The sequence below is a fragment of the Schistocerca nitens genome, chromosome 3 (assembly GCF_023898315.1).
Source record: "Schistocerca nitens isolate TAMUIC-IGC-003100 chromosome 3, iqSchNite1.1, whole genome shotgun sequence".
Lineage (NCBI taxonomy): Eukaryota > Metazoa > Arthropoda > Insecta > Orthoptera > Acrididae > Schistocerca > Schistocerca nitens.
In genome coordinates this window covers 828,583,449-828,604,023 of record NC_064616.1, presented here as the reverse complement: position 1 = coordinate 828,604,023, position 20,575 = coordinate 828,583,449, and the positions used below count along the sequence as shown (strand labels likewise).

General features: G+C 38.4%; 1 protein-coding gene across 1 annotated transcript in view; it reads right to left on the bottom strand.

Annotated features, from left to right (window-relative positions):
- LOC126248847 (E3 ubiquitin-protein ligase HERC2) overlaps positions 1–20,575 on the bottom strand; it is an 851,297-nt gene that overhangs the window by 574,034 nt on the left and 256,688 nt on the right. The window contains exons 22-26 of the mRNA XM_049950269.1: positions 15,345–15,500; positions 13,142–13,327; positions 12,913–13,051; positions 6,953–7,109; positions 6,534–6,872 (exon numbers count right to left, since the gene is read on the bottom strand). Of these exons, the coding sequence (XP_049806226.1) occupies positions 6,534–6,872; positions 6,953–7,109; positions 12,913–13,051; positions 13,142–13,327; positions 15,345–15,500 (977 nt within the window). The remainder of the gene's footprint in view (positions 1–6,533; positions 6,873–6,952; positions 7,110–12,912; positions 13,052–13,141; positions 13,328–15,344; positions 15,501–20,575) is intronic.

Sequence of the window (20,575 nt, the reverse complement as noted above, 5' to 3'; positions counted from 1 at the left end):
AACTATGTTATTATTTGCAAGGAATTTTTCAGTTTTTTTAAATTCAGTCATAATTGCAAATTATGATGGGAGCATTCCCTTTGTCAGTTCTCGTAACTACAGTCCTTTCCATTTTTAATTTCTGATTCAGACTTTAAAGTGCTTTTATATGTTTTGCATTATTATGTTTATAACAGATTGCTTTGGGCATATGTTTGTTAGCTTTTGCTGCTATGTCCTTTTGTTTAAATTTATTGATTTTGGCTACGTAACGAGCAACTTTTAATTCTAGATTTTTTTAAATGCCTGGGATCAATTTCGGAGTATTACTAAAATATAGACACTTATTCAGAAGATTCATTTCATTATCTGTATTTTTATGTTCATGAGTGTGGCTATCCTGCCGAAAAATTGGTGTCTCACTTCCTATTTTCTGTCTACTATTTGTCTACAGATATTTAGAATCTGGTGTCTACAGCATCAACTGCCAAGACTGAAAAGCTTTATATTGGTCAGACAGGAAGAAGTTTCAAGACTAATTTTAGGACAATTATTGACCCTACTGGAGGAAATGGAAACTTACAAACACAGAAAATGGGATTTGGGATTACTTCTGAATGAACAGAATGAGTTTAACTTGAAAGCTTATTTTGATATATTCAGAAACCTGCTAGTTTGGACAGTTTTGCATGCCACAGCAGCTCGGCATGGGGTTGTGTGCACTGACCAGCAGCAAAGAGACTGGGCCTTCTTCTGCAAGTTCTGTGATAGGAAAACAAAAACTTCTTAGACAGAAACCACAAGGCAATGCTACTGAGATTCCACTCTGAATGTGTCGTCGACTAGGGACATTTTAATTAATAGTCTTCGTCTTGTTAATTATCTTATAATTTGCATTTATGTTTAATTGTTTCACTGGAAAGTTTCAACTTGTACAGAGTGCGTTCCATAAATAATGCGACCAATTTTTTTCTGACACAATGGTACACCACAGCGTGTTTTAACCAGCTGGGCTAAATGGAGGGGGCCGTTAGCTTCAAAACGCGATTTGTCTCATTCGGCTCCGAGCTGCCAGAGAGTCAAGACGTGCATTTCCCTCGACCCCGTTTTGAGTTTATGTAACACGGCACAATGGATCATTCTGTAGAGCAATGTTACACTATTAAATTTTGCGTTTAACTTGGGCAGTCCACCACCGAAACATTTCCATTACTTCACCATGCCTTTGGGACTGATTGCTTGTCCAAATCACATGTTTTCCAATGGCACAAGTCGTTCATGGAGGGCCGAGAGGAGATCACCAACGAACCTTGCAGTGGACGGCCATCAACCGCATGAGTCGACGATAATGTGATGCATGTGCACGATTGATTGAACTCTGACAAACGGCTGATCCTTCAATTGATAGCTCAAACTCTAAACATGTCAAAAACAATCGTTTTCTGCCTTGTAACCCAAGATTTGAACATGGTATGGCACAAGTCGTTCATGGAGGGCCGAGAGGAGATCACCGACGAACCTCGCAGCGGACGGCCAACAACCGCACGAGTCGACGATAATGTGATGCATGTGCACGATTGATTGAACTCTGACAAACGGCTGATCCTTCAATTGATAGCTCAAACTCTAAACATGTCAAAAACAATCGTTTTCTGCCTTGTAACCCAAGATTTGAACATGAGAAAGGTGTGTGCAAAACTCGTCCCAAAAGTGTTGACCGGCGAAACAAGCACATGCGAGTGCTTCAGTGTCGAGAAATGTTCGAAATGTGTGAAAATGGCCCTCATTTTTTAAACTCAGTTATCACTGGTGATGAGTCACGGATTTTTTAGTACTACCCTGAGACAAAAAGGCAGAATACAGAGTGGCACACCCCATCGTCGCCCCGTCCCAAGAAGGCACCCATGAGCAAGTCCAGGATCAAAACCATGCTCATTGTCTTCTTTGACATTAGAGGCATTGTCCACCATGAATTCGTTCCTACCGGTACTACAGTGAACTCAGCTTTCTGCTTGTAAGTGCTCAAAAGACTGAAAAGGAGTGTCTCGCACTGCCGAAGCGACATCAAGAACATGTGGAAAGTTCACCAAAACAGCGCGCCGAGTCACAGGGCCATCATTGTCTTCGACTTTCTGGCCAGGGCAACGACCCCATTGGTTCCCGAGCCTGCCTACAGTCCTGACCTGGCTCTCGCTAACTTTTTTTTCTTTCCTTGGTTAAAAGGAGTCATGAAAGGAAAACATTGGGACACAATTGAAAGCATCCAGGCACATGTTACATCAGCTCTAAAGGACATTCCAGAAAAGGCATCCCAGGATGCCTTCCAGGCATGGAAACACTGCCTCCACAAGTCTATCAATGCAAGAGGGTGCTATTTTGAAAATTTTTGATTATTTGTACGAATATATTCAATAAATGATTTTTTATGAATTTGGTTGCATTACTTATGGAATGCACCTTGTACATGTGATGTTATACTATGTGATCAAAAGTACTGGACACTTGGCTGAAAATTACTTACAAGTTCGTGGTGGCCTCCCTTCAATATGGTGTTGGCCCAACGTTAGCCTTTTCAACAGCTTCCACTCTTGCAGGCATACGTTCAACCAGGTGCTGGAAAGTTTCTTGGGGAATGGCAGCCCATTCTTCACACAGTGCTACACTAAGGAGAGGTACCAATGTCAGTCGATGAGGCCTGGCACAAAGTCGGCATTCCAAAACATCCCAAAAGTGTTCTATAGGATTCAGAACATGACTCTGTGCAGGTCAGTCCATTACAGGGATGTTATTGTCATGAAACCACTCTGCCACAGGCCATGCGTTATGAACAGGTGCTTGATTGTGTTGAAAGATGTAATCACCGTCCCCAAATTGCTCTTCAACAGGGGGAAGCAATAAGGTGCTTAAAACATCAGTGTAGTCCTGTACTGTGATAGTGGCATGCAAAACAACATGAAAAACATGACCACAGCATAATACAACCGCCTCCGAATTTTAGTGTTGGCACTACACACGCTGGCAGATGACGTTCACTGGGAATTCGTCATACCCACACCTTGCCATTGGATCGTCACATTGTGTACCGTGATTCATCACTTCACACAACATTTTTCCACTGTTCAGTCAACCAACGCTTACTCTCCTTACTTAAGCGAGGCGTCGTTTAGCATTTACTGGCGTGATGTGTGGCTTACGAGCAGCCGCTTGACCATGAATTCCAAGTTTTCTCACTCCCCACCTAACTGTCACAGTACTTGCAGTGGCTCCTGATGCACTTTGGAATTCCTGCATGATGGTCTGGATAGAAATCTGCCTATTACACATTACTACCCTCTTCAACTGTCAGCTGTCTCTGTCTGTCAACAGATGAGGTCAGCCTGTATGCTTTTGTGCTGTATATGTCCCTTCACATTTCCACTTCGCTATCACATCAGAAACAGTGGACCTGGGGATGTTAAGGAGTGTGGAAATCTCACGTATGGATGTATGACACAAGTGACACCCAATCACCTGACCATGTTTGAAGTCCGTGAATTCTGCGTAGCACCCCATTCTGCTCTCTCACGATGTCTAATGACTACTGAGGCCACTGATATGAATTACCTGGCAGTAGGTGGCAGCACAACGCACCTAATATGAAAAACGCGTGTTTTTGGTGGTGTCCGGATACTTTTGATCACATAGTGTACTTCTAACCTTTTTATTCTGAATCTTACACTGTTTTGTGTTATTTAATATGCTGGACTAGGAGCTTCCTATTATTACTTTTTACACATTTCATATGGAATTTAAGTATGGATTTTACTTCCACATACTGAATGTCAGTTCATGTTTTATTGTCACATGCTCGTTTTGCCATATGTAATACTTTTAATTATGACTTGTACACTCCTGGAAATTGAAATAAGAACACCGTGAATTCATTGTCCCAGGAAGGGGAAACTTTATTGACACATTCCTGGGGTCAGATACATCACATGATCACACTGACAGAACCACAGGCACATAGACACAGGCAACAGAGCATGCACAATGTCGGCACTAGTACAGTGTATACCCACCTTTCGCAGCAATGCAGGCTGCTATTCTCCCATGGAGACGATCGTAGAGATGCTGGATGTAGTCCTGTGGAACGGCTTGCCATGCCATTTCCACCTGGCGCCTCAGTTGGACCAGCGTTCGTGCTGGACGTGCAGACCGCGTGAGACGACGCTTCATCCAGTCCCAAACATGCTAAATGGGGGACAGATCCGGAGATCTTGCTGGCCAGGGTAGTTGACTTACACCTTCTAGAGCACGTTGGGTGGCACGGGATACATGCGGACGTGCATTGTCCTGTTGGAACAGCAAGTTCCCTTGCCGGTCTAGGAATGGTAGAACGATGGGTTCGATGACGGTTTGGATGTACCGTGCACTATTCAGTGTCCCCTCGACGATCACCAGTGGTGTACGGCCAGTGTAGGAGATCGCTCCCCACACCATGATGCCGGGTGTTGGCCCTGTGTGCCTCGGTCGTATGCAGTCCTGATTGTGGCGCTCACCTGCACGGCGCCAAACACGCATACGACCATCATTGGCACCAAGGCAGAAGCGACTCTCATCGCTGAAGACGACACGTCTCCATTCGTCCCTCCATTCACACCTGGCGCGACACCACTGGAGGCGGGCTGCACGATGTTGGGGCGTGAGCGGAAGACGGCCTAACGGTGTGCGGGACCGTAGCCCAGCTTCATGGAGACGGTTGTGAATGGTCCTCACCAATACCCCAGGAGCAACAGTCCCCCTAATTTGCTGGGAAGTGGCGGTGCGGTCCCCTACGGCACTGCGTAGGATCCTACGGTCTTGGTGTGCATCCGTGCGTCGCTGCGGTCCGGTCCCAGGTTGACGGGCACGTGCACCTTCCGCTGACCACTGGCGACAACATCGATGTACTGTGGAGACCTCACGCCCCACGTGTTGAGCAATTCGGCGGTACGTCCACCCGGCCTCCCGCATGCCCACTATACGCCCTCACTCAAAGTCCGTCAACTGCACATACGGTTCACGTCCACGCTGTCGCGGCATGCTACCAGTGTTAAAGACTGCGATGGAGCTCCGTATGCCACGGCAAACTGGCTGACACTGACGGCGGCGGTGCACAAATGCTGCGCAGCTAGCGCCATTCGACAGCCAACACCATGGTTCCTGGTGTGTCCTCTGTGCCGTGCGTGTGATCATTGCTTGTACAGCCCTCTCGCAGTGCCCGGAGCAAGTATGGTGGGTCTGACACACCGTTGTCAATGTGTTCTTTTTTCCATTTCCAGGAGTGTATATTGTACTAATTACTGAATTCATAATACTGGTTACTCGTGTACCCTAGTATTAGTGTCCTTGTCTGGCCTCAAGTTATTTGTATACATACAGAATGCACTCGGGGCCATTACCAGCACTTATTATGTACCTAGACGTGTTGTATGATGTTGACACATCAAAATATTTTTATGATATACTTGTATGTTAATCTCATTAGTATATATTTTATTGTTCTTATGTATCACTAGGCCTGTTGTAGGAATTGCTTCAGGTAACTGAACTTAGGTTGTTACACCACAGTTTATTTCTATTTGTAACAGACCTGCAGATGGTAATGGTGAAAACCGGTAATTGTGAACTGTACATTTTACGTGATCGAGCTAGACCTTCACTAATAAACTGCCATAACCTGATCATGGATTCATTTACAGATATTATGTCTTTAACTGACAATTACTTCTTCCACTTTTTTTGTCTGGGTTTCTATATGCAAAATATGATTTATAATTAACATAATTTTACAACTAATTTCACAACTAAGTGAGAGTTTACAATCATTATTCATTAGAGACACCGTACTACATGCTTTTGTTATTACTTTGTACAAAAGTAAGATTGAAATTTAAAATAATCTCAGATCAACTCCTGGTATCACAATGAGCAGACTTAACTTCCATTTAATAGGGAAAATAAGATCACATACTGCAATGAGTAAAATGCTGGTGAACCTATTTTGCATGACACATTTCAGAGATTAGTCTCATCACCACATAAGTATCTCTCATATGTACCTCACGAAACTAACACAATACAGCATGCCTGTTTCCAGAATACGGTGTGTTCTTAAGCTAATGTGTTCAACAGTCATAGCAGACATAGCCTGCAAAGTATAGTTTCAAATCAAGTTCTGAGTGACTGACAATGTTGTAACTACAGTTCAGAGAGGATATGGCAATACAACCAATTCAACATACACAATACCATACCATTTATATCACTAGCACATAGAAAGCTCTGACCAAAATAACGTACACAACACAATAAAGAAAGCCTAAAAGTGATAATATTAATTGACTTAGTGAACAGTACCTCAAAGAAATACCACAAAGTGTTTCTCATCCATAAATTATATTTTTTCAGATAGAGTAATGAAGATTGTTCCCTATGTTATGGACTAAATGACAATATACTTATTTTCATCAAAAATTCAATATCAAAGTCAGACTTACAGGGAAAAAATTGTAAGTTATATTAGTACAAACCGTGAGTTTGTTCTCTGTAAGAGCTTGTAGGAAGTGAGAAGCTCTATCTTTATTGTGATGTGGCAGCCCACAATAAACATTATGAGACTCTGTGGGAGTTGTCACAGTTGTAGAACTAGTGCTTCTCGCTTCTCCTTTTTCTTCATCATATGGATTAGAAGGACGCAAATCCTGTGGTCCTGCTCTCAAAAAGGGTGCATTAAGCCATCGTTGAGCGTCATCTTCTGCAGGTTGCAGTGGTGTGCTTAAGAAAAGTCTGTGGGCATGAAGACCGAGGATATACCCAACGCTTCTTTCTACATCCATCAATGGTAAAACAACATTATTTATGTCAGAAACCTGAAAATATAGATTGTATAAAGATGGTGCAAAATAATATGCATTGTCAAATTATGAGGCTTATCAAATGCTTATAAAACCTGCAGTAACTCCTGGTCAGGTTCCATGTAATAACCAATTAGGAAGGATGAAATGGCTTCCTTAGCTGACTGCGAATGACACATTGAATCGATTGCTTGAGTAATATCACGGCCAGAATATTTTGTAAATAAGTTGCTTCCACACTGAGAGAGAGACCTATAAAATGAAAAATTAATTGATATATTCAACAAATAGACCAAAAATGAAAAACAATTCATCTAAAATAGTTCAAAGAAATAAACAGCAATAAGTTATATTATCCACATATTGTAATTATATTTCTGAAAACCTACAAATTTCTGATTGACATGGGGCTGTGGTTACATCTACCTCTTCTCTTTACCCTTTCTCCAGAGTTGGTATTCAAGCAGCATAGCACAAGAGTTTCTATAGAGCTTCAAAGTTATGAAGGGAAACAAGTGACAAGTTGAAATTTTGAGTTTATACATTGAGAGCGCCAGGTCTGCACCACTGGTAATTCATGACCAAAGAATTGGCAGGGATCCATGTATAAGACTCATCGTAGTACACAATTTTAATGTAACACAAATGTTCTTAATCCACTTGAAATCAATTATAAAATTAATATGCATGGATGTAAAATCCAAGATAAAATATAAGAATAAAGAGTAGTGCATTCTGTAGCAAGTTCATTTAGTAAGCAAGAGAGCTCAATAAATGCAATGACCCAGATTCTAAATGAAAGGTGCCGTGTATTCCAGAGCAGCTGACTGTTAAAATTCTGAAAGTGTGTGTTATAATAACGGTAGAGCAACATACTACTTCCTCCCACATGTCTCGCAACTGGCCGTAACAAGAAAATCAGAAAAATCAGAACACATATAGAAGCTTACTGATAGTTTTTGTTCCCATCTACCATTTGCAGAGGGAACAGGGAAGGGAAGAAATAGCCTATAGTGGTACCAGAATCATACTCTGCCATACCCTGTAATGTGGCTCGCACCGTATAGATGTACATGTGCATAAAGCCAGATGTCTACTCAACAGTTAGAAGGGGTGCTGAGCAACACACAGACATGTAGGAAAGGTGGACAATTGCTTAGAAGACACCCCTTCACACACACACACACACACACACACACACACACAAACAAACAAACAAACTTGTTTATGTGTATGTGAGCTCTGAAGCAGATTTTCTGTCCAAAATCTATGCATTTTTACATGTCTGGACATTTTTCAACCTATTCTCAAAACATCAGTTTGGTAGACACTAAATATAATTGAAGTTTGAGTTATATTGGGAAACATTTGATTTTATTTCTCTTTGCAGCTCCATACTTAACAAATCAAAAGATCTGTTTACATTACTTACTTAGCTATTTTAACTTATGTAACTAGCATGTAAATAAATAAAAACCAAATTAAAATTTAAAAAATGGAAGTTTGAGAGCAAAGAAAATGTTCCATTCATTCAATCAGTGGCAAAGTATGTCTAGCAAATCCTCTGCATCTGTAACTAGCAATTCCATCACATCTGCATATTGTACATGAATAACATTATTATTGTCTTTCCATCTCACATAACCCCACCCTTGTGAACTCCCTATAACCCCCTTTCCTCAATAAATAATACTTGAGAAATTGCTTCCCTTCACATTTTCAGCCTGAAGTGGGAATTTTGTAAGTAATTCATGCCCAGGCTCTGCTAATGCTACACTGTTCTGGCTGCCTTGATGGGCTTCGAGTGTCTACCCAGTTTCAGAGCACACACACACGGTCTTATAATTTACAGGGATAAATGAATAGCATGTTTTATAGGATCACATCAACACCTGCAGCATTTGGTAGCTTGCAGTATTTTTTTCAGTAATTATGTCATTTTTGGTTGATGATGAAGTGTGTGCATTGTATTATGAAGAGTGGGGGGTGGGAATCATTAAATTTGATGTACTTCACATTTTAATTTATTTGTTTTAATATTTTTACTGTGAATTTTTTCTTAAATTTAAAGAAAGCTTCTACGGGGCAATTTTTTTAGCAGGTGTGTATTATACTTTTAACATATCAAAGAAGTTTCTCCCTTTCAAACACATCTTTATAGATAGAGAAAGAAATATGAATACTTAAAATATGGTTTAAATTCCACGAATTACGTCATTTGCAAGCTACAAAGCTCCACTCTTGAAAGGGTTTATGTAGCCACACACCCTGTGTGAATAAACACACTCATAAACAACTTAATTAGAAACTGTTGCCACGTCAAACAGTGAGCACTACTGCTGTGATAGTGAATGGAAGAGTTTTGCATGTCATATGACTGGGCGTAGCACTACTTGTGCTAGTTATTAATGTAACAGTGGAGTACAAATGAGTAAGACACACAACATCAGTGCATCTGATAACAAGTGTCCACCATATGGGAAAATCCATCTTCTAGGTCACACAGGCACTCTGCTATTCAAATGGAACTATGCCAAGGGTATAAAATGAGTGCCTCAATTTGTGGAAAAATGCTGCTGCCAGAGCCAGCTGCCATCAGAAATAATGTGTTGATCACAGGGAAGTAAGGAAGATTAAGATTTGATGTCCTGTTAATGATGAGGTCATTATAGGAGGATAACCTCAGATTGCAGAAGACTGAGGAAGGAAATAAACCATGTATAGTCCAATGGAACCATCTCAGCTTTTGCTTTAAGGGTTTGGGGAAACCACAGAAAAACCAAATCTGGGAGGTCAAAGAGAAATTTGCACCTCTGTCCTCCTAAATGTGAACTTATTGTTTTTGTACTGTTCGCCCTTGCTCAGTTTGATTACAGGGGTTGTTGCCAATCATCACAGATTGTAACAGTAGGCAGACAACCAAAACTGCAGAATAACACCCAGCAATTCATTTCTAGGCAACACCACCTCCCCATAAGTGTACTCTGCTCCCTGGATGCTGCAGGGCACAAAGATAAATGTGGCTGCAGGAACACAGCCATGCAACCTTAGAGCAAAGAAGGAGGTCACCTGGACTGATGAGCTGTAGTGCAAGTTGGCAACCACTGATGATAGGGTGTGAGTATATTGAAAACTATGTGAGGTGATGTATTTCAACTGCCAAATGGCCACTTTTAAAGCAGGTGGTGCTGGTGTTCTTGTGTGGAGAATGATTAACAATAAGGATCCCAGGAAAGATCCTTGAGGCATGCCTCTAGTAACGTATAGGAATCCAGAGCTCATATCATTAAAGTGGACCTTCTGCTTCTTATTGTCGTGACACGATGCTATAAGAGTGAGCTCTGTATCTCGAATGCCATAGCACCTCACTTTATCTATTAGAATCAGAACGCTCAAACAGTCAAATGCCTTGCCTTGCTCAGGTCAATTAGTAAGTCATCAACATATGACTATTGCCGAAACGACATTTTCAACAGCCTCCATTGTTTATGAGTTTTCCCTGATGCCATACTGAGTGTCAGAGTTCCAATGAAGGTGAAATGTTTATAAATTAGTTGATATATGCAACATTCTATTTTAAAAGGTATTGGTACAAGAGAAATGGGATGGTAGTTGTCAACACATGACTTCTTGTTTACGTAGAGGGACAACTAATGTTATCTTTAACTGGGTCAGAAAAAACTACTTATACAAAATCCAATTTGTTAGTACACAAAGCAGTTGCAATATAATGGCCACTATCTTTTTAATAACAAAATTTGACAGGCTATACAAGTTTTCCGATTTCGAGTTGCTGAATTTTGCTGTAGCTACTGCAACATCAGTGAATGTACAGGTTTCAGCCTTGTTGTGTGATATGAGTAACTTTCATTTTTCTACCTATTTATTAAAGCCTGACTTATGGTTCTCATTTCATTGAGCTGGGTGTTCTTTGTTATCTGAATTAATAAAGAACTTATTCATTTCATCAAGTGTGATACTGGTAGTATCACAAGTGGCTCTATTAGTGTTACACAGTTCTGATTTGATAAATCTACAAGCAGCCTTCGTTTTGCACTTGCTGGATATAGTTATCATTTACCATTTGTTTCTGTTATATAATTTCTAATCTGTATCTCTTCTTCAGTTGAAAGTACTGAAGCCTGTCTTCTTCACTGTTCTTTGATCTGTTGTAGAGACTGATGACTTGTGTTCTTAATTTTTTGAGGTCAAGTGTGAACCATCACTGTAAACTTCTAAGATAACTTTTGCTTGGTTTCCCCTAATGTCTTTTAAATACTTTAGGATAGCACTTATTACCTATATTGGAAACAAGAATGACAAAGCTGCTAAAAGCTTCATCAACGTTTGTAAATTGAGACATGAAGTTGAACCATTCTATCACACACCTGTCATCTGGAAACACTGATATGAGTATCATTAACAATTCTAATGTATTTGGGTTGTTCACATTGGTCTGTGTGATTTTTTCCAGCAATTTTAATCATAGTACTTCATGATCTGGAGGACACACAGAATTAAAGAGCCTTCTTTTATCCATATATCTTTCTGCATTTGTTACAACATTGTGAAGAAATGATAAATTGTCTTGTTGGCTTGTTAATTGCACAAAACAAATTGTGTAACTGGAGGACATTATCCCCAACCTTGAAAATTTTATGTTAATTGTATTTTTGCAAATGGGAGAGTGTTCCATCTTTTACCTCTGTAAAGACATCAAGGAATACGGTATTCACACACTACAATAAGTTTGGGGCCTGACAATAATACAGCAGCTGCCTCAAATACGCTCTCAATGCAGAAATTATTGATGTCAAGATTAGTGTATTTTGCTGAAAGATCATTGCTAACATATATCGACGTACCTCCATAGTTGTTCAGACTAGTTATACTCAAAAATAGCTTGATAGCTTGTACAAATATAGTTGATTCTCATTTTGCCAATGTTCATTAATATGTAGAATAGAGTTCTTTCTTTCTTTCAGTACAATACTAAGATCATCTATCTTATTTTTTACAGATCTGATGCTGTCATGCAAAAATATCATGGAGTTATTACAAGATAGTGAGAAATCTGTGCTGTTTGAATGCAATTCACTTTGTACTGTACTTTGCCAACACAGTCAGTCTCCACCCTTCCTAAATAAGTTTTGTGGTGAGATTGTTGATCCCATCCTAACATTATTTTTTGTGTATTTAGTATGTAAGGCTTGTTTACTATTATACAAACCCCTTTCTTGGTTACTATATGTTTACCCAGTTCATTTAAATGTAAACCACACTGAGTATAAAATCTGCATGCTATTCCATTTACGTTTATCATACTACCATTTCTGAAGTGTTCACATATATTTTCGAACTGTTGGTTTACTGCACTTATTTCTTGGTTAACACGGGACCACAGTGGCAAATCATAATGGTGTGGAATGTTGAAAACTACGACACTGGTATGTGTCAGCAGACCCAAACATTTCTTCATTTCCTGGGTGGCTAGGGATGTTTCATTATTATAAACATCATTCGAGTCTCTGATTGGCGTAATGAAACCATTGGGAGGCAGCATATCTATTTCTGACAGATTTTGCAAGTTTATTAATCTCTGAAAATGCCACACCAGGCTTCATGAATGCTGTTAGGTGTCTCAAGTCAATTGTTTCTGAGTGTTTACATAGAAGCATTTCTGTATTATGTACTTTCTTATATAATACATCACACTTTATGGTCATCTATAGAAAGTAATTCTAAAAAGTTGGAACAGATTGCAGATCAATCTCTCTTCTGGGCAGTAACACTGAAATAGGTGATGTAAACATTTCAAAACTAAACATCTCTCTTATACTGTTATGAAGTAACAGCTTAATTGAAAATCAGGTACTATAAAGAAAACTATTCACTGAACTTATTCTGTTTTGCAAGGTTGTTATGCTACAGTGTGGTAGATACTAAAAGCACATAGGACCATTTATTTTAGTTTTCATCATTTTTTCCTCTACTCTCACAGCTTCTTTAGATATTGAAGACAAATGTGTTTACTAGGAACTTTTTCCATACTCACCCAAAATCCTGAATATCATACACTTTTTTGTCAATGACAATCCATAAGCCACCATCACGATTATGGTTTTCCAAGTCAGCTTTTCTGATAAGAGCTAGATCCTCATGACATCTCTGTGCACTAAGAGAATTTTCTGGAACTGGAAATAAAAATGAATTATAAATTAGTCATAAAAAAATTATCTTAAACACCTGCATTACTGCATTATAAAGTAAGTAACAGTGCATACCAATTATTCCTGGCCAGGACAGATCTTCTCCATCTTCTTTATCAAACCCAGGTGTAAACCGATTAAATTTATCAAGTGTATCTAGTAATGGTATTAATGTCTGTGTCCAATTTACATGCAGAAGAAGCAATGGCATTTCCAGTTCGAGGAGGATAAGGCACACCAGAAGCTCCGGAAGAAGAACATCTGTTGAACAGCACACAGCTATTACAGTACACAATCCAAAAACTTCTTAATTATACGAGTTTCAAAAGAAAATAAAGAAATATTGTAGTGTTACTACAACTGTAATCCCGTGATGTCCAAGAACCACATCCACCAGAATAAATTTATATATTATCTTGCAGATAGTGTGAGCCCCAATATTATGTCACAATATGACAGTTTCTAATTTTATGAAGAACATTCAATGTGTTGGCAATCTCTAATGTTATGATAAGGATGTAACATGGTGAGATGAAGATCAGTTAACCTGACTTTTGAGCTCCGTTACTTTAGCACAACACTTGTAGTAGACAACTTGTACTGCAGTACGAATAACTGACACGTTACATTAAAATTTCTGGGCATATCTCAAAGTTACATAACTGCCCTAATGAAGTAAACAAATCAATAAAATTGATGCAATAATTGATTTCAGGAACATTTTTGTGCATGATTTGCTCAGCATAAATAACCCTCATTCTAGTTCCAAGTTTACGGCATCCACATTCTTTTATGGTTGGGGACACTGTGTTGTGTAACCTTGCTATCGATCCAGAGGGAAAATGGAGAATCTCTGGTGTTGACGGTGAAGTTTTACTGCATTTTATCCTTTCATGTAGAGCAGATATGCACGTTTTATCAGGTATCAGTTGATGTAAATAAAGTGTATTCTCATACCGTATATTGTCATTTATACTGAACCTAAACTGTACAGATCTACATTGGTGACCCGCGACAACTGCAAATTATGGGCAATCATTTGGCATATTGACATACAGAAAATTATCCATTAATGTCATGTTCCAGTAACTTTTGACAAATTTCAGCATTAACTCTCCAACCAAGCAGTAACTAAATTTTTATACAGAAATCTTCATTTTTTACTGCTCAGTAAGTACATACTGACAAACATATTTTTACTGGTGTTTGAGCTTCAACAAAGCTCCATACATCCAGTGTAAAGTCCAAGTAAGTGCCTGAATCTCGGTTCAGCTCATAAATATCACTGAAGTTGAAGATATTTTAAACTCAACTAAAGAAATACATTTTGCATTGGATTTAAAGAGGTCAGTCATACCAGTCAGCACATTATTTACTATAAACACAGTCTACCATTCATATATAGTAAGTTAAATAATCAAAAAGGATTTAAACCATGAAGGCTGAAGTTAAAGGTCATTAGAAGCTATCATATGACTTTAGTGTACTGTAGCATATTACCACTGACGATAACCAGTCCTATTTCCTAGCACACCATTTTCACTTCACGATATTGAGTTACAGGAAAATACCAGCTACATGTTGTACACACTATAGAAAATGTTGATTTTTCTAGATTTTACTTGTGGAGTGCATGTGACAATCAAACCTAAGTAATGTGTATCTGAAGCCTTCATTTATTTATGAAGTTCACACAAAAAATATATGAAATTGCTTGCATTACTAAGGAATTATATGTCGTGTGTATCACTACATTATTGCTTTTTGATCTCAATTTTTGTCCCTACAATGACCCACGTTTAGTTAAAATTAAACAGTTCAAAGGGTGTAATGTAAAAGAAATTAGAATGATAGTGCAAAATTGTCTAGTTATCTTATCTGTTCAGTTAGCAGTGACTGTTTTCGGAATATAAGCCATTTGAGTCAACTCACAAACTGTTGCTTCCACAGCTCAAAGCATTTATGCACAACATTTTGCATTACGCTGTGTGGAAGCTACACTGTTTTCACCTTTCAGTCAAGTAGAAGACTACATCTGTAGTAAATTGCTTGTCTACTGACGATGCATTGACTGATTTTGATGAAACTTATCACAAAGGAAGTCCACAGTTCAAGTTTCTTTAGTGATTCAAAAACTTTTGTACTTTTTGTCAGGCCTTGTATACTGTCTACTATGTTCATTCCAGTAATAATCCCAAACATTGCTCTAAATTTTTACATTTCATAATACTACTCACTAATCCATTAGTAGCTAAATATATGAACAGAAACTACTTACCAACAAAGTCACCCTTTAGAATAGATGCTATGTGTGGAAAATGTTTATTATTGTTTGATGTCAAACTTGATGCCAAAGGAAGAATGTCGTTCACATGGTTGCACAATATAGATAGATATTTTGAAAGTAAAGACTCAGCACCCAAAACATCTGTATCTGAAAAGTAAGTCACAATCAAAAAACTACATGATCTTTAAAGCACCCAAGCTGACTGGATATTACAGTTTAAATATAAATAACAACAGTCTTAAACGCAGTCCAACTAACAAGGCACAGTAAGGATAATTAAATGGATAAAAAACGTGCTGGAAAATAAACAAAGGATTGTTCGAACCAAAAACGTATCTTTCTCCAGAGTCAGAAACATTAAGAAATTTGAGGTAACATACACAAATGTGTAAAGACAAGAATAGATTAGCCACAATCTTGCATTGAAAGGAGCAAGTTATAGAAAAAAAGACAATTTCCTCATTTATTTTTTTGTTTAACTCTGAACACAGAACTTTGCCACTCTATCACCATAATTATAATTTGGTTGTGGGTGGGTCTGATAACCTTCACATAGTATTCTATATACAATGTTGTCTGAATCATCAGAGTATGTTAAATGAAAAATATTGTACCTTTCTTTAAATAAAACATTCAATTTCCTCTCCTTTTTTCATGGAACTTGACATAAACATCCTTTAAATTTGATATTTCATTTCCATGGGTATATTGCTGCTTCTGACCATTTAATTCGTAAACACAGGCGACAAAGGATGCATAAGGCATAATGACAGCCAATTCAAAATTCATCAGAGAAACTTCTCAGCCATTTGAAATAAAAACAGGTTTAAAATGAGGGAATGACTTATCATCCTTCCTTTTTAGCATTTTGAGACCCCAAGACCAAGATCAGCTCACCTCCATTCATTCACAGTATTTCCATTGCACTCACTGCTTCTACTTGCATTGGACATGCTCTGAATTGATCTCTATATATTGTTGCCATTATGTGGATGTTTCTGAAAATATCTCAGCATTCTCAAAAGACCATACACACTTGTTTGAAAACATTGCACTGACACATGATTCTGTAGTTTTAGCAGGTTTCTCGTTGTGCTTACAATGTGTTTTCCAATAAAAACTTGTTGATATTTTTGACCAACACTGAGACTGTGAAGCTCTTGGATGAACCATTTGAATATTCTGGTTCTGAAACGGGCATCTGTTTATGCATATTTTGGTTTTGAATCAGATTCAAAAAAATTGTTCAAATGGCTCTCAGCACTATGGGACTTAACATCTGAGGTCATCAGTCCCCTAGAACTTAGAACTACTTAAACCTAACTAATCTAAGGACATCACACACATCCATGTCCAAAGCAGGATTCGAACCTGTGACCGTAGCGGTCGCGCGGTTCCAAACTGAAGCACCTAGAACCGCTCGGCCACACCAGCTGGCTGAATCAGATTCATGTACACAAACAATATTATTTAGATATTATCATTCCACAGCTTTACATTATTTAACTTGAAAAAGAAGCTGCATGTGTTACATTTCCATTATGTTTTCAGACAAAATTGCACCTTCAAGTGGATAATATAGGTCCTAACAACCTAGTTAGAGAGAAACCATTATACTCTTGCAAAATCTTCATATTCTGAGCTAGAATGGATGGCATGAGACAAACAACCATCAGTACCTAAATTCAAAGAAAAAGACAGTTATGTGGCAGAAGTGGGTGACAGCAGCAGTCCTTCAGTATTATTGTTAAATATGATAATAAAAAACGACACAGGAGAAACTTTCTACTTTAATAATGTGTTTTTTATCTTTGTAAATAAAGTTATGACAATGAAATGGCAGATACTTAGAGAGATACAAAAAAATCTGGGATTCTGCAACATGCATACCACAAAAGGCTCAGGACCCAAAGTGTTGGTTGAGTTTTAGAAAAAATTGTAAGCATCTGATATTTGGAACTAAAAAATATCACAAGACTGAACCAATAATTCTAGGAAAGAAGTCAAATGGAATTAAGGTAAACTGCCTAGCTTCTAATGACAATTTTGCAACACTTTAAGAGAATCTGGCAGAAGCTGTTACTCAAATAAATATTCTGGAAAAAAATAGCCAATAGAATTCATATCAGGGTTAAGTGGGACTAAATACAGAGACTTGGAAGGCAGATTACTAGAAATATAGTGGGTGTAATAGAAACAACAGAGGATTGAAAAATGAGAAGTAATACACAGCTCTGCCAGATTATATACCAGAAGTAATGGCAAAGCATAGGTTAATCTTCTATAGGCACCTCTACCATATGAATGAGAACAAGTCAAGACAATACATCATTTTGTAGTTCTGGAAAAATGAAATCAGCAATGGCATAGCAATGATTACAGAAATAAGAAAGGAACTAAAAGGAATCAGAAATAACAAAAAGGAATCAGAAATAACAAAAAGAAACTATTAAAAGCATAAAAAATTTATACATAAAAAATTTAAATAATCATGAATAAAGTGGATAGAAGAAAGAGACAGACAATCTGGGTAGAAGATTAAGGCGTACTGAAAAAACAGGAAACAACAAAGAAAGAAGAGGGGCCAATGTAGTTATGTGATACCAGTTGATCAATATGAAGATAAAAAATACACAAGATGGATAATGGCCAATTTAAATCATAAAACTTTTTGTACTGATGCATAATCCATCTTGAACTGTGTAGTTTCATCCTCTGATGCTCCTTAATGTCAGAATACAGAAATTTAAAGTACCATGCAGGATCGAGAATGTACTGCCTCCTACTTGTGATGATAATTTGTAAATGATGCAAGAGTGGGATGGGTTGCAAGCGTCAGAAGTGAAGTCAGTTTGAAATGAAAAGAGAGAATTGAAGTATTGTCACTGACAGTATACAGAAAGACACTCACCCTGGAGGGGGGGGGGGGGGACATCACATGATGGCTACCAGTCTAGGGGTTGGAGCCTAAATAATGAGAAATAGGGAACAGAGGAGGTGGTGGTTCAGACTCAGTGAGACTGGTGGCAACAGGCCGTCTGCTCTGACTGGAGTCTGGAAACCAAAGAAAGTATGCCCCATTCAACAGCTGGAACTGAAGAGAGCATAACAACTGCTCTCTGTGCCCCAGGATCCTCCAGTGGCCATCCATGTGATGCACCTCCTGTATCACATGTCTCACCACTGGAGGGTGATGTTGTAATCAGCAACTTTTACTGAAATGAGCCACCTCTGGCCGGAAAGGACAGGATGGCAGGAACGCAGGCACTGGTAAAATTCTACTGGGAGAACATCTGAAACATATTGTATATACCTTTATTTTTTTTTTCATTAAATTCCTTAAACTGGGTAGCCATAATGAGCAATATGTTGTTACTGTAAGAAGTACGCAAAGATACACCCAAGTCATCTGGAAAGGATTGTACAGTAATATAAATATACTTTTCCACTGATGGAAGCTTTTATTTACTACTGGATAACCAAGGGTTCTCTCTTTGTTAAATATAAACTAAAATTGTTATGGAAGAGGAAAGAGGGAAAGATGGAAGATTATGGTTTAATGAAGGTAATGAGAGCATGAGCTTCAATTGGACATGAATGTGACAGGTAATAAGTCATATCTTTTGCTACAATGATGATGATGATGATGATGATAATGATAATAATAATAATAATAATAATAATAATAATAATAATAATTCCTTAATCACATTATACGATTTAAGCAAAGCATAGAATACATAAATCTGAATGCCCTGATGGCCATCCTCCCATAAAAATTAAAAATAAAAAGTATGACAAAAAAATTTTGTTTTTGTATGATATGGCATAGGTGGTTAATAGAAAGTCATTGAACCACCAACTTTCACCTGTAATAAGCTCCAAATAATGTGCATTTTTATATTACATAAATGCAGATCAAAAGAAGACATAAAATCTGTGTAAGAGGCCATGATCGTTTTGACTTTATTTTACTAATAATGTAGGTCACAAATAAATTTGTTTATTCCATTTTATATGCATTATGAATAATTGGAAGTTTTTGTTTGTTTTATATTGTATACTGTAAAATTGCTTCCATTGTAATTAGTGTGGGAAGTTGCACATTAAAATAATGTTTCCAACTGTACAGTTGGCAGCAGTAAACACAGGAAATACACACATGTTGATCACACAATGAGAAGTGCAAGGAAGTGCTGTAATCCGGAAACTGGCCAGCTGGAGTATAGGGACCATGAATATATCTCCAGGACCACACACATGGACTAACAACATTGTAAATCACCACTGAAGGTGCTTCATAAATAAAAGAAGTGGAATGTGTACACAAAAAAATAAACTGCCTTTCATTTAGACTGAACATACCTCCATGAATAATAGATGCCTTGTTAGAATTAAGGATTAGCATTCATTTTAGACAAAGCACTAAAGCATTGTTTAGTATCAAATAACATTCTTTAAAACCTAGAACATGGATGGAGGCCTACATGAAAAATAAGAATCTTCTTTAGAAATTGCTGGCATACTATTGTTGTTTTAAACCATTAGGATCACAGATGGAAACAGAAAAGGAGGAGGGGGGGAAAGGGGAGGGAGAGAGGGAAGGGGGGAGAGAGGGAAGGAAGGAAGGAGGGGGCGGGGAGGGAGAGGGAGAGGGAGAGAGAGAGAGAGAGAGAGAGAGAGAGAGAGACCATAAGTGGATATCATCTATAAGGGACAGTGAACAATGAGACTCTGGAGTGATTCCATTCAAAAGTAATCACCGCACAAAATAAGACATTTACCCCACTGGGAGATGCATTGATCAGTTCCTGTTTCATAGAACACGCTTGGCTGCTGATGGCTCCACAACCCCATCCACTCTTGCACTTCCTTGTCTGACTGAAGCAGATGTCCATGCACCTCTTTCCTCAGGTCACCAAGGATATGAAAATTACATGGTGAGAGATCCAAGCTGTACAGAGGACATTGGAGTGTTTCCCAATCCAATAGTATTCCTGGCCGTACTGACTTAGTGGCACATCGCAGTTTCTGCAAAGTGTCTGCATAGCGCTGCGCATTGATCATGGTTCCACGCATGAGGGACTCTATGAGTGAACGGCCCCTAATGTTGTAGGAGGAGGTCATCGTGACCATACTGGAACTTGTGTGAACAGCTTTGGATTTCTTTGGCAGTGAGGAAGTGGGATGTTTCCACTGCTGACTTTGGTGTTTTGTCCTTG